At 36.2% G+C, this 14,763-nt stretch overlaps 5 protein-coding genes and 1 non-coding gene across 7 annotated transcripts; 1 reads left to right on the top strand and 5 right to left on the bottom strand.

Moving 5' to 3' along the window:
* The first annotated feature begins 54 nt into the window (after nt 1-54).
* LOC17879208 (vesicle transport v-SNARE 11) lies at nt 55-2,013 on the top strand. Its single transcript, XM_006286032.2, has 6 exons — nt 55-178; nt 570-682; nt 942-1,000; nt 1,093-1,281; nt 1,374-1,544; nt 1,685-2,013. The coding sequence occupies exons 2-6, from the start codon at nt 589-591 to the stop codon at nt 1,835-1,837; spliced, it is 666 nt and encodes a 221-aa protein (XP_006286094.1). The 5' UTR covers nt 55-178; nt 570-588; the 3' UTR covers nt 1,838-2,013.
* Nucleotides 2,014-2,061: 48 nt separating this feature from the next.
* On the bottom strand, nt 2,062-3,551 carry LOC17878080. Its single transcript, XM_006285420.2, has 5 exons — nt 3,086-3,551; nt 2,925-3,011; nt 2,650-2,799; nt 2,367-2,564; nt 2,062-2,267 (listed from the first exon to the last, which is right to left on the bottom strand). Exons 1-5 carry the CDS (start codon nt 3,251-3,253, stop codon nt 2,163-2,165), a joined length of 708 nt encoding a protein of 235 aa, XP_006285482.1. The 5' UTR covers nt 3,254-3,551; the 3' UTR covers nt 2,062-2,162.
* A 91-nt stretch (nt 3,552-3,642) lies between these two features.
* Nucleotides 3,643-6,278, bottom strand: LOC17879089. Its single transcript, XM_006284257.2, has 6 exons — nt 6,086-6,278; nt 4,896-5,215; nt 4,734-4,820; nt 4,404-4,553; nt 4,070-4,267; nt 3,643-3,985 (listed from the first exon to the last, which is right to left on the bottom strand). Exons 1-6 carry the CDS (start codon nt 6,276-6,278, stop codon nt 3,887-3,889), a joined length of 1,047 nt encoding a protein of 348 aa, XP_006284319.2. The 3' UTR covers nt 3,643-3,886.
* TRNAP-AGG lies at nt 4,608-4,679 on the bottom strand. Its single transcript has one exon. It is a non-coding gene; the product is annotated as a tRNA-Pro (tRNA).
* A 708-nt stretch (nt 6,279-6,986) lies between the features above and the next one.
* Nucleotides 6,987-8,129, bottom strand: LOC17878829 (F-box/kelch-repeat protein At5g39560). Its single transcript, XM_006285417.1, has one exon. It carries the CDS (start codon nt 8,127-8,129, stop codon nt 6,987-6,989), a length of 1,143 nt encoding a protein of 380 aa, XP_006285479.1.
* Nucleotides 8,130-9,918: 1,789 nt separating this feature from the next.
* Nucleotides 9,919-12,142, bottom strand: LOC17880134 (F-box/kelch-repeat protein At5g39560). 2 transcript variants are annotated; one of them, XM_023779523.1, is made up of 2 exons: nt 12,007-12,142; nt 9,919-11,135 (listed from the first exon to the last, which is right to left on the bottom strand). In XM_023779523.1, the coding sequence occupies exon 2, from the start codon at nt 11,132-11,134 to the stop codon at nt 10,007-10,009; it is 1,128 nt and encodes a 375-aa protein (XP_023635291.1). In that variant the 5' UTR covers nt 11,135; nt 12,007-12,142; the 3' UTR covers nt 9,919-10,006. The 2 variants fall into 2 exon arrangements, with proteins under 2 accessions (XP_023635291.1, XP_006285664.1); XM_006285602.2 differs by lacking the exon at nt 12,007-12,142 and having other exon boundaries at nt 9,919-11,427.
* Nucleotides 12,143-14,763: the final 2,621 nt, after the last annotated feature.

The following is a 14,763-nucleotide window of genomic DNA, read 5'->3' as shown; positions in this document are numbered from 1 at the left end:
GTAGAAAACATATCTGTAGTTGTAGGAGATAATTACTCAACCGTCGACCATCTTCTAAAAATATTTCATATCATTTATCAAATCAAATCATCATCTGACCGTCGTCTTCCATAATTTTTCTTCGCCGGAGCTTTTTTCCGATCGATTTACCGATTACGACGTAATCACTCCTTCCCCGGTACGTTTCTCATCTCTCAGTCTGCCTTATGATTATTATTTTTTTTCCTCATGTCTCAAGTCTGATTGCGATTTTACTTTCTAATTTTGTTCTTCAAATCGCTTCTTCTCCGGCTAATCTATTGAATTTCTTATTCCGATCACCGGAAATATCTGTGAATTTCACCTTTCTGGCTTCATTTTCCTGTATTACGATCTAGTTTGGAATACCCAATGATATGTTAGGGTTTTTGGATTTCTTAAGATTTCAAATCAATCGATATTAGTCTTGTTATTGGTTCTGATTTTGATGCTTCACTCGTTTTTCTAAGTAAGAGTTGGATTAATTTTTGAGGTTTTATGTTTGTTCATCTATAGTATCATAATGATTGTGTGTTGCTGATGATTCGTAGTTTGTATTCCTTTGGAACAATGAGTGAAGCGTTTGATGGATACGAGCGGCAATATTGTGAGCTCTCCGCGAGTCTTTCAAAGAAGTGTTCTTCAGCTATTGCACTTGATGGAGGTAAAATTCACAATCTTGAATCTTTTTTCTATTGTATTGGTCAATGGTCACTGATCATCGCCATTGTATCCACTCTGAGATACTTTAAGTTTTTGTTTCATGCCGAGTTCGAATTATATATACTTTTGGTTTGTGTTTGATGCACTTTAGATCCTCGTCTCCTTCATGCGTTTGTTAGCACATAGTAATGTGCCTTTCCCTTGATTAGTATGTGCTGTAGCTGTTTGACATGCATTGATAATAGTTTAATGGTTTGCAGAACAGAAGAAGCAGAAGCTATCTGAAATCAAATCTGGGATGGAAAATGCAGAAGTATTGGTATGTGATAGACGTGTAGTTATTATATATGCTTTGCTATATTATGTCTTCAATTTTTATTTTTATGATGCTCTGTCCTTTTTCTTTACCAGATTAGGAAAATGGATCTTGAGGCAAGGAGCCTTCCACCAAATCTTAAGTCTAGCCTGCTTGTCAAGTTAAGAGAATTCAAGTCTGATTTGAACAATTTCAAAACTGAAGTGAAGAGAATCACAACGGGAACCTTGAATGCTGCTGCGCGAGATGAGTTACTCGAAGCTGGTATGGCTGACACAAAAACGGTAAGTAAAGGAATTAGTCATATTGTCTCAGTTTCATGCATCTCAATCTTTGCGAGTAAGATTTATTTCTATTGATATGTTGCTGTGGTCAGGCTTCAGCTGATCAAAGATCAAGATTGATGATGTCAACTGAGCGTTTGGGTCGAACCACGGACAGAGTCAAAGACAGTCGTAGAACAATGATGGAGACTGAAGATATCGGTGTTTCAATCCTCCAAGACTTGCACAGTCAGAGACAATCTCTCTTACGCGCCCACGACACGGTATTTTCTTTATGTAACACTTCCTTGCTCCAGATATGAGAATTTACGAATCTTTCACAAGACAAGACTACGTTTTCCTTATCTGCTACTAGCTACGGGATTTTTATTGTGCTAATCATAATTTAAAACTCTATTGACAGCTTCATGGAGTAGACGATAACATTGGAAAGAGCAAGAAGATCTTGACAGGCATGACGAGGAGGATGAACAAGAACAAATGGACCATTGGAGCCATTATCATGGCTTTGGTTGCCGCCATTATCCTCATTTTGTACTTCAAACTCACCAAGTAAGCCTATGTAACTAAACCGGACCACATTCAAGAAAACAACTGTTGTGTTTGTTTGTGGATCTTTTATTTGTCTTCCTTCTTTCTGTGTGAAAAGATGTGTTTGCCACCTCTGTAATCTGAATTTGACTTTACATACGCTGAAGTAAGTAAAGCTTCAAGGCCTAAGTGTCGAGTTTATTGTGTATATTGTTCATATTGAATCCGGAACAATAACATGGTTAAACATTGAGATCAAAGGCGTCAATTATTTCAAACAATCGAGGTCTACATCTTGAATCATTTGTTCATACATTAAATCTAGAACTATACAAACATTCATATTAATACTAGTTGTGTATTTTTGATCTTCTTTCATATTTGAATTTGCTATAATCAGCGACCAAGCTCTCAATAACCCGATGCTTCATGTTCTCCACCAAACCGGTCAAAATCTGTAAAAGGACGAATCAAAAACACAGATCATGAATAAATAATAAACCCTGTACATCGCATTTTGAGTTTGCAAACGCATAAGTGAAACAGCTTCTTACCGCATTGGCCATGTTTCTCCTAACATCTTCTGGTACAAGTGCCAGAACAGAAGGAAGCACGAAGCTAATGCTTGTTTCTAGTCGACCTTTAAGCCTCGTGTGCCTACCACGTCGGTCTGGATACAATGCTCCTTTGACTCCGAGAGTGAAATTAGATGGTTCCATTACTCTGTCTAGCCCTTGGAGCTCCCAATTCGTCTGAAAAAATCAGAACTCAAAAGGTTAACTAAGAAAATCATAATCTGACTAGTGACTATGTGATTCATGTGGTTATGGTATTAACCATGTTGAGCTCAAGAACTTTTGTTATGTGTAGAGGTACGTCCGACGGGTAATCCTGGCCGTTGGATTTGCATCGAATTCGCATAACTACCACTGGCCAAGCAGTGAGGAAGAAAAACTTTATTGGTAACATTTGTATTCTCCATTCTTCCTGCACAATGAACTGAGTAGTCAGATAGAATAAAAGTTATAAAACACTTAAGCAGATGCCTTGAAGTAAAAAGTAAGTAATCAAACAAGTCTTTGAGTATCTCCCTTGTACAAAAAGAATCGTACCTCGTTAAGCCTATGGTTTTTGGGTTTATCCGGAAACATTGCTTCGAAAACCCTCGATTTGTCCTCCAAATACTCATCGAACAACGCCTGCGAAATCCCGCAAGATATGAGATATTTATACACTTTCGACCACTCACGTATATATTGAATGAGAAAGAGACCTGAGGAGACTCGTTGAGAGCAGTATCGGTAGATATTTTAGATGAATACTTAGCAGGTTTCACATGTGACAACTGACACTTCACTTCCCACCGTTTTGATCTCACTTGCCGGCAACTTCCGAGCATCGTCGCCGGCCTCGAATACGCCATAGAACTAATCACCGCCATTTCACCAAGATTGGATGGATCTTTGATATCTCACACATCTCCTTTTGTTATCATCTGTCAATCTAATTATCTATACAAAAAAGATTGCGTCTTGGTTTACTCTATACGTTGAGACTTTTTGTGAATGAGACAAAGAGATTAAAACCGTCACGGTAGAGTTTTGGAATATTGGTTCATTTCGGTCGTGTACGTCCACGTGCCGTCATTACAAGACGTTTACATGTCATCGTTGTCTTTGGGATCTGTATGGCTTACTCATTCTTTCACGCATTCGTGGTCGTAGATGAGACTTACACGACAACATTCAAAGATCGCTCTCAGACAGACTAAACCTGAAATTGGATAGAGAATCCAATCTGGTTTAACCAAATGCCCCATCAATAAAAATAAAATTAAAAACCCCTCTTTTAATATATAGAGGATTGAATATATACAAAAATGTATTAACAACATACCAATAACCCAAAAAACGTAAATGCCAAATGCCAAGAAGCAATGAGTATGTATTCTTAACTAGACTATGCTAAGTAAACAACTCTTGTGCTTCTCACTCATATAGCTGAACTTTCATGTCAGATTGAAAAACTATACATGGTCGACTCAAACAATAACATTCAACTCAAGCTTACTCGATTACTTTCGTAATCTTCTTTCATTCTTGAACCTGCTATAATCAGCAAGCAAGCTCCCATTTACCTTATGCTTCATATTCTCTACTAAACCTGTCAAAACCTGTAAAAAACAGATGGTCAAATAAAAAGTATAGATCATGTACTTATTAGTTCAAAAAATAACTCGAAAACAAAGTTTTCTAACCGCATTGGCCAAGTTTCTCCGAACATCTTCAGGTACCAATTCAAGAACCGGAGGTAGCACAAAGCTTATGTTCATCTCTAGTTGACCTTTAAGCCTAGTTTGTTTTCCTCTTCGGTCTGGATACAATGCTCCTTTGACTTCCAAACTGAAATCAGATGGTTCCATTACTCGGTCAAGCCCTTGCAACTTCCATCTCATCTACACACACAAAAGAAACATAATCCAAGAAATGTAAGACTATGTTACAAAACAAAGTTAGACATATCAATCCCTAAATTTACAAAAGTGTAAATATCTATTTGAAGCTAAAGGACACAAAGTGAGAGATTATTACCATGTTGAGCTCAACAACTTTGGTTATATCTAATGGTACATCTGGCGGATAATCTTGACCGTTGGATTTGCATCTTAACCTCATATCCACCACAGGCCATACAGTAAGGAAGAGAAAATTTATTGGTAACATCTGAATTCTCCATTCTTCCTACACACAAATTCAATTCATTCAGTTTAAAAGAACCAAAAAAACACAAAAACAGGGGCATTCCGAGAATTGAACTCGGGACCTCTCGCACCCTAAGCGAGAATCATACCACTAGACCAAATGCCCATTTTTGTATACATAACCTAACTCCATGAATTTATATAATAACTTAATAAGTACCTCGTTAAGTCTATGGCTTCTTGGTTTATCTGGAAACATTGCTTCGAACACTCGAGATTTATTATCCAAATACTCATCGAACAAAGCCTACAAAAAAACCCACAAAAATCTCAATTTAAACCCACAAAATCAAAAGATGTGTTGTTGTTAAAGAGAGGAGACCTGAGGAGACTCGATGAGAGGTATATCTGTGGAGAGTCTCGATGAATACGTGGCGGGTTTTACAGATGACACTTGGCACTTCACTCTCGACCTTAAAACTGGTTTCACCTCCGTCGTGACTATCACCGGCTGGTGGTAACTTCTGAACATCCCAGACGATATAACCGCAGAGCTCGCCGTCATTGCTTCAAGATCTCTTCCCCCACATGTCTCTCTCTTTCTCCTAACTCTCTCTGTAATCTCCGAGTAGAGAATCTTTGTGAAAACTAAGACAAGAAACAGAGAGAGAGAGTAAAGTTTTTGTAAAGATGATGATGATAAGAGAAATCAGCTTTTTGGGGTTCTATGTCCACGTGGCATATCACTAGCTTAACCACGTCATCAAGATTTGGAACCTGTAGGGTTCTTCTTTGGTTAACTTGGCATTGGTGGATGAGAAATGACACTACGAAAAACTCTGTCTGAGAACACAAGTTTCTAAAACTCATATGATGTCTTAAAAGGAACGGTCGTTGTATAATATGATTTAACGATGCATAATATGTTATATAGTCATATTTTCATCAATACACTAATATTTATACACATATATTTCACCATTTTCTTAATGTTAATTACCTATAATCCCTATGCATAACATGAGTTATTATAAAGATTATAAATGAATTCACTTATATAAACAATATACATAAATTAAAATATATTATTAGTTACTTTAATTTTATAAATTAGCAGTTCATAATATATACTATCAAAATGAAAATGGTGAATACTTAAATTTTGATACATTATAGAAAAGTTTTGATATATTTTGTAATATTGTTATCAAATATAGTACATTTTTCCAAAACCATAAACCAATAAAATCAAGACAATAGAAAAAAACGTTTAACATGAAGAAAAGTCGGATATATTGTAGTCATCTGTAATAGTATAAAGTAAAATATAATATAAAGAGTCCAAACTACGTAAAAGGCAACATTATCAAAAGGATCTTAGACTTAAGATTTACATAGGAAACTTTCTATGTAAATCTTAAGTCTAAGATCCCTTTGATAATGTTGCCCTAACCGCTTAGCTGAAACAGTTTCTATGCATAAGATAATTTTCTCTAGACTATGTAGTATGTACGTACGGGCATGGTTAGCCTAAACTGTGGAAGATCTTCACATTGATGGAGTAGTACGTACCTAGCAGTTTCCATGTAGCATCTTTGGGCTCATAAGTGTAGTCAATTTCATCTGACGCTACGTAAAGCTTTCCTTCAAAAGCATCATGATAAACCTTAATATTGCTACTGCATAGCTCACTCGGCAAGGCTCTCCAAGTCTGAGTCTTTATGTCCAATACCTCAAACCAGTTCTCAACATCACAACCTCCCATCACGTATATTTTCTGGTAGATGAGAACCGCTCATGGATTTTTTCGAGCTACCGTCATGTTAGGCAGTCACGTTATGTGTTACTTCGACAATCAAGGATCCGAACTGAGGAAGTTAGCTCACTCCATCCACCATTCAAATGTACTCCAGTTTTGCCAATGTCTTTTATGATGAGCATATATGAAGATTGTAAATCCTTTCGCCATTTGAATTATACTTTTGAACCTTGTGACTTGTGAGTTTCGATATGCTTTTAAGCATCAAATTGATGGAGTAGGTAGCACATCTAAGTCTATGGGAAATACTTGCAAGATTTTCTTTTTTCTATAGAAATTATTCGTTTGGTTAAATTTTTCCTCTACATCATTAATTGTACTAAATAATTTTTTTATTTAATATGTATATTTTCGTAGATGTTTCTCTTTGTATTTAGATCCTCAAACGTTAACTTTCATGAAAGACCATAATTAATTAGAAACAACTGAATGATTTCACAACGTCGTTGTAGGCGAATCATCAAGCACATACAGTACTATGACTAGGGGATCTCAAGCGTTGTATGATAAGAATCATCAATTCGAAACGGCTACGTACGAGTAATATGACTAAGAGATTTCAAGCATAGTATTATATGAATCATCAAATCGAAACCGCTACAAAAGGAAATAAGTATGACTAGGGGGCCTCAAACATACTATTATATATATGAATCAACAAATTGTAACAGCTACACAAAGAAATGAGTAAAATGACATGGGAATCTCGAGAACAGTATTACTCCACTCCGTCTTACCCCAAATCTCATCTTTATGGCGCTTTTCTAACGCAATCTTAGCGCACCAAATTTTAGGATTCGAGTTTTCGCTATGTTTCTTAGGCCACTGCCTCCACATAACTACAAGTTTCCCACCATAGTTTCGGACCAGTCTCGTACATGAAGGAAGTCCTTCCAAACCCTTTACCTCTCTCCAAACCCTACCCTCATAGTCATACCACTTAATAATCCCCGGGTAATCATAACTGTACATTACATTATCTATCACACACGAATCCCACAACTCTCGCCAACTCGATTCCTCTCTTACAACTTTCCATGTACCATCTTTAGGATCATAAGTGTAGTCATTTTCATGTGACGCTACGTAAAGCTTTCCTTCAAAACCATCAGGGTTAACATTAATATTTATATTGCATAGCTCATGACGCGCACCAGGACTCGGCAAGGCTCTCCAAGTCTGAGTCTTTATGTCCAATACCTCAAACCAACTGTCAACATTGCAACCTCCAATCACGTATATTTTCTGGTCGATGAGAACCGCTCGTGGATATTTTCGAGCTGCTATCATGTTAGGCCCGTCACGCCATGTGTTACTTCGACAATCAAGGATCCAAACAGAGGAACTTAGCTCATGGCATCCACCAATTAGGTAGATATCGAAACCAACTGCTACGGTTGATCTATATGGTAAACCTAAAGGATGGGGATAGGAAGGTATCGGAATCAAGAAATAGTCATATAAAATCTCACCGTCATGTGGTTCTTGAGGTTTCAACGAAAGAGTGAACCACTGGAAGAAATTCTCACTAATATTCGATTTTACGCCAAAATAAATGTATGGTTCGGTGGTTCCAAGGTTAAAACGTGTCGTGTAGAGTTGGGGAGAAGAGATTAGAGAGAGGAACCTTTTGCATACAAGAGAAAGGTTATGGTAAGCACATCTCGGAACACGAGCAAGTATCTGCTCCACGAGTTCGTCTGGAAGATATGACATTAATGGCTGAGAACTCAAACTCTTCTTCTCACGCTGCGGTGGTTGTTTAACTTCGCAGATCATGTTCGAGTCGGCGGACATTGTTGAAGCAAGCGATGGAGATGAAAGATAATAAATTAGGGTTAAGTAAATACGACTTAGGCTATAAAATAATTGCTTAAATTACATAATTGGGATTCCTCATTATTATATATAACAAACAAAATGTAGTTTACAAAAAATTTCTTTTTTTGTGTTTACAAATATATAATTTTGATTTTTGACCCCAACAAAATTTCTTTATTTATAGGTTTAATTTGGTACTTCTCCTTTGATTTATTCTTTTCTAGTCGCATGTTATGCAGTGTACTTTATCTAAAATTAACAATGTCACAATTTATAAAACGAAAAGTCGAGCAAATAAATATAAAATTTCATTAATTGATATAATTAAAAGGTTAGAAACTATGTACGCAAATAAATTTTCAAAAATAACTAAGAAATTTATATCAATTGTAACGCCATGATTGTCACATTTTCTAGTGGATTCCATGTTCAGTCTCAGCTTATGGGTCCACTTCTCTTAATCGGCCTCACGGCCTTTCACTAGCTCATCTATATCCGACGGCTGGTTTGCTACGTTTGGGAGGATTAAAGATTTTAAAACTATTATGCAACTAGATATGGAACTGTGCGTTATACGAGTTTGCAGTCAAAAGTGTCATTCTTAATTTCTGGTTTTAATTTGTAAGCTTAACTAAAATTACAAAATATTATTTTTAATTTTAGAAAGTGCAGCATGTAATTGTTTATTATGAAGTATATATTCATATATGAAAATACGCTATATAAGATAAAAAATTTTAGTTTTCAAAATTAAGAAAAATATTAATATTAATAAATATATAAGATTAAATAATTAAAATAATATTATAAAATGTAAGGAAGCTCTTGGGTTTTCTGTAACTGCTCAGCTGAAACGATTTCCTATGCATGAGATGCCTTTCTCCAGACTACGTACATATATGGTTAGCCTAAAGTGTGGGAGATCTTCACATGGATGGAGTAGAACTTAATTTGGTGGGATTGCATAGCATTGGCCTGACTGAATATTATAACTCTTAAAACTAATATATGGGGTTAGATTCAGGTTAATTTTGGTTATCATCAAAATAAAATGAAAATGAATTGTAGCAAGCTGGATTCATTATATTCCAACTTCTGGTTAATAGAATATTTCAAACATACATGAAACACGTACGATATACAAAGGATCGAGTTCGAGGTTGACCACGTACGATATACATGTGTGACTTATTAATAGAATAATTAAAGGCTATCTAACTCGGTGTAGAAACTAGAGAAGGATTTGGGGAAAAACTCTTTATTATTGTGTGTCTTTAATCTCTAGAGAATTGATACAATATATAGAGGTTAACTTATGTTTAACCTAATTAGAATAGGAAACAGATAAACATGATTAAGTAAATATTCTAAATATTTTAATCCTTATCACACTTCTAGAATATTCTTCGCCTTGGGTTTCATGGGTTCACCTCAATAATAGACTTTCACGGTCCATAATAGTTGGTCCGCAAGATACACATCTTGCTTCCCAAGATATCTCCAATACTCTGAGAGTCTTTATTGCCAGACTCAATGATCTTGCATGCGCTTTTGGGTCGACCAATATATATACCCTCTCGCAATCTTGGTGAACAGAGGAAGGGGAGTGCACCTATTGATAGTATTGAATATATTGGAGTTTTGAATGTTTGAGTTTTGAATCATGTTGGAGTTAACACTATGTTTTCTAAAGAAATAGCGTTGATAAAAACCAAAAATTAAACAAAATCTAATTCCAATGAAATTGTTCAATTGTACATATAAAATAGCATTATAGATCATCAAATTCTATCAACTGTAAAGAACGACTAAATGATTTCACAAAGTTGTTTTATACCATCTTGTACCGATCATCAAACCGAAACGGCTACACATTTAGAGAATATATATGACTCGGGGATCTCAAGCACAATATTAAGCCACTCCGTTTTACCCCAAATCTCATTTTCATGGCACTTCTCTAACGCAATTTTAGCGCACCAAACATAAGATTTCCTGTTTTCACTATCTTTCCCAGGAACCTGCGTCCACATAGCTACAAGTTTCCCACCACTGTTGTGGATTTGTTTTGTACCTGAACAAAGTCTTTCCAAACCCTTGATCTCTCTCCACACTCTACCCTCAGAGTCATACCACTTAATATGCTCTGGAAAACGATAACTGTACATTACATTATCTATCACACACGAATATAACAACTCTATCCAACTTGATTCCTCTCTTACAACTTTCCATATACCATCTTTGGGCTCATAAGTGTAGTCATTTTCATATGACGCTACGTAAAGCTTTCCTTCAAAAGCATCAGGGTTAACATTAATATTTATATTGCATAGCTCATAACCCGCACCAGGACTCGGCAAGGCCCTCCAAGTCTGAGTCTTTATGTCCAATACCTCAAACCAATTGTCAACATCGCAACCTCCCATCACGTATATTTTCTTGTCGATGAGAACCGCGCATGGATATTTTCGAGCTGCCGTCATGTTAGGCCCGTCACGCCATGTGTTACTTCGACAATTAAAGATCCGAATTGAGGAAGTTAGCTCACCCAATCCACCAATTACGTAGATATCGGAACCAACTGCTACGGTTGATTTTAATGATAAACGTAAAGGATGGGGATAGCAAGGTATAGGAATCAAGGAATAGTCATTCAAAATCTCACCATCACATGTTTCTTGAGGTTTCAACGAAAGAGTGAACCATTGGAGAGATGTATCCTTACAACACGATCGTACGTAAAAATAAAGACATGGTTCGGTGGTTCCAAGGTTGAAACGTGTCGTGTAGAGTTGGGGAGAAGAGATGAGAGTGTGGAACCTCTTGCATACGAGAGAGAGATTAGGGTAATCCCATCTTGGGACACGAGCAAGTATCTGCTCTACGAGTTCGTCTGGGAGTGATAATAAGGACACTAATGGCTGAGAACTCAAACTCTTCTTGTCACTCTGCGGTGGTTGTTCAACTTCGGAGGTCATGCTCAAGTCGGCAGACATCGTAGAAACAAGCGGTGGTGGAGATGAAAGATGATAAATTAGAGCTATATAAGAATTGACTTAGATCTATATATATACCTTTGGTTTATGAAAAGTACATATCATCTGAAACGGGAAATATATAACTTTAAAATTTTAACCCCCAAAAAAGTGTTATATATGATGGAGATTGATTATTTTTATTATACAAGATTTCTTTCTTATTTTAAATGATATAGCTCTAAAGAGTTCTTTTTCTAAGGAAATAAGGGTTATTTTTAAAATATCTACAAATCTTTAAACACAAAGGATATTTTACAAAATAAGCCAAACTCTAAAAGCACAAGTAAAACCTTTATAAATTCATAATGTTGGGAACATCATATTCTTTTAATTTATAATGTTATTAGTTTATCTATATATTAATATATATTATTTTATAGCAAAAAAAAAATCTTAAATTATAGAGATGTTTGTCTTAATTGTTATAAATTTTAGAAATATGAATTGAGACAAGTTCATATAAACACACTTATTGTTTAGATTTTTTTTTTATCAACACACTTATTGTTTAGGTGTTAAAACGAATAAGAGGTTTTTTTCCTGAAATTTTATTCAAGAAAATAACGTTTTGACGACTAGTGCAACGGAAATTTAAAACATGATCGCTTAAAACACAATTTAATTCTTAAAATCTACATCAAACCAAATTGGTAGACTTTTGTCATAACGTCTATCTCACGTAAGCCCGTATTGATGAGAACTGACGAATTAACCGACGAATCATCAAAGCAAAACGACTAAACAAGTTAATCAGTAATATATATGACTTTACGGACCGTAAGAAAAGTATAGATTAAACCACTATGTCTTACCGCAATCTTTGCACACAAAAGTTTTAACCAACCGGTTTTGGCTATGTTCCTCAGACCATTGCCTCCACATAAGAAGAAGTTTCCCACCATATTTAACTATTCGGATCAAGTCTTGAGTTCTTTCCAAACCCTATCTCTCTCCACTCTCTACCCTCAAAGTCCCAACAAGTTTATTACATCTTCCATTCATAGACGAATCGAATATATGTTGGAAACGTGATTCCTCTCACACGACTTTTCATGTACCATCTTTGGTTCATAGGTGATAGTCATTTGTATTTGCCGTTACATATTACTTTCTTTCCAAAGCATAATACTTGTGTGACTCATGATCAGCACCAAGCTATCTTTATTTCGAATACCTCTAAGTCTCTAACCTAACCAATTGCTTGACTCATTGATCTTGGGAAAATTCTTACATGATTTTTGTTATTTAATATGTATTTTCGGAATTATTCGTTTGGTTTCATTTCCTCTAAGACCATGAATTGTTATTTAATGTGTATGTATCTTTTCATAGATGTTTCTCTTTGTATTTAATTTGGTTCCTATAATCTTTAAAATAAATATAACTCCAATGTTAATCATTGTTAAACTTTTACATATGAAATAGCATTATAGATCCTCAAACATTTAACTTTCATGAAAGACCACAAAAACGACTACATCTTTAGTTCTTTATGAGAATAAATAAATAAAAACAAGTGAAGCGAGCTTCAACGAATGACAATGTTTTAGGCGAATCATCAAGCCCATTATTATAAGAATTTTCGCATCGAAACGGCTACATGAAGAGAGAAGTAGTGGGACTTGGAGATCTCAAAGATAGTATTAAGCCACTCTATCTTACCCCAAATCTCATCTTTATGGCGCTTCTCTAACGCAATCTTAGGGCACCAAATTTTAGCTTTTGGGTTCTCGCTATGTTCCTCAGGCCACTGCCTCCACATAACTATCAATTTCCCACCTTACTTACGAATCTGTCTCATACATGAATAAATTCCTTCCAAACCCTTGACATCTCTCCACACTTTACGCTTAGAGTCATACCACTTAATATTCCTTGAGTCACTAAAACTGTACATTACATTTTTTTATCACACACGAATTCAACAACTGATGGCAACTCGATTCCTCTCTTACAACTTTCCATGTACCATCTTTGGGCTCATAAGTGTAGTCATTTTCATATGACGCTATGTAAAGCTTTCCTTCAAAAGCATCAGGGTTGACCACAATATAGCTTCTGCATAGGTCATAATCAGCACCAGGACCTGGCAAGGCTCTCCAAATCTGAGTCTTTATGTCCAAAACCTCAAACCAACTGCCAATAGTGCAACCTCCCATGACATATATTTCCTGGTTGATGAGAACAGCATGTGGAAGTACTCGAGCTGCAGTCATGTTAGGCCCGTCACGCCATGTGTTACTCCGACAATCAAGGATCCAAACTGAGGAAGTTAACTTATTACATCCACCAATTAAGTAGATATCCGAACCAACCGCTACGGCGGATCCACTTGGTAAACGTGAAGGATAAGAAGGTACACGAATCAAAGAATAGTCATTCAAAATCTCACAGTTACGTGTTTCTTGAGGTTTCAATGAAAAAGTGAACCACTGGAAGGATTTATCACTATCCGATCCTACGCCAAAATAAATGTATGGTTCGGTGGTTCCGAGGTTAAAACGTGTCGTGTAGAGTTGGGGAGAAGAGATTAAAAAGAAGAACCTTTTACATGTATACGAGAGAGAGGTTAGGGTAATCCCATCTCGGGGTACGAGCAAGTATCTGCTCTACGAGTTCGTCTGGGAGTGATGACAACGACAGTGGCTGAGAACTCAAACCCTTCTTCTTACTCTGCGGTGGTTGTTCAACTTTTGAGGTCATGGTCGACTCGGCGGACGCAAGCGTTGGTGAAGAAGAAAGCTGATACAACTAGTGCTGTAAAATAATTGAGGTATTTATAATATATAATATATATACTATATTTAAGCCTTTTTTAAATTACTTGTTATCGGCAATATATATAGGGTTGCCACGTTATTACAACCTGTACTTATTCCCTTCTCAACATTTCAACCTGTACTTTTTACCTCTTTATAAAACAACACAAACTTTATTTCTTCTGCATAAATCAACCTATACTTTTAAAACCATCTAAAACAGTGCCTATCCAATTGAGACAGATAATCACAATTACTAAACCCGATTAAACCATTAATCGCGATTACTAACATCGCGTTTCACTCCAATATATGTCTCGAGACGATAACCACGTAGCTTTGGGAGAAAAAGAGAGGCAACGTGGGGATTTAGGTTTCTTGATACATCAATTATCTCAATATAACACAGGTTCTCTCTCTGCATTTTTGCCGTGATCAAGTAGCGACAAAGCTTGTCTTGCTGCTCAAGAGTGTACAAGGCAATCTTGGGATTTTACAGAGAGGGACAAAGAGGTTTATTTAAAAGCTGTGTTCGATTCAGAGATTAAGACAAAGTGCAAGTCACTTTTGAGTGTAGAGAGAGTAAGAGAGAAAGTTCTGGGTTTTGGGGAGAGTTCTTCATTATCTTATTTTCTTCTCTTAAGGTGATCTCTTTGTGTGGGTGAGTGATTCTGAAGTTGTAATATGTTCTTTGTTCATAGTGAAGCCTCTAGTGAGCGGTCAAGCTCACCGAGACGTACCTTGGCTGGTCTAAGACTTGGGAAATCGTAACTCTCGTGTCTTGTTTCTTTACTTGTTTACAAACCTTGC

Source organism: Capsella rubella, unplaced genomic scaffold, assembly GCF_000375325.1.
Source record: "Capsella rubella cultivar Monte Gargano unplaced genomic scaffold, Caprub1_0 scaffold_7, whole genome shotgun sequence".
Lineage (NCBI taxonomy): Eukaryota > Viridiplantae > Streptophyta > Magnoliopsida > Brassicales > Brassicaceae > Capsella > Capsella rubella.
The sequence above is the reverse complement of the archived record's forward strand: the minus strand, read 5'-3'. Positions and strand labels throughout refer to the sequence as shown.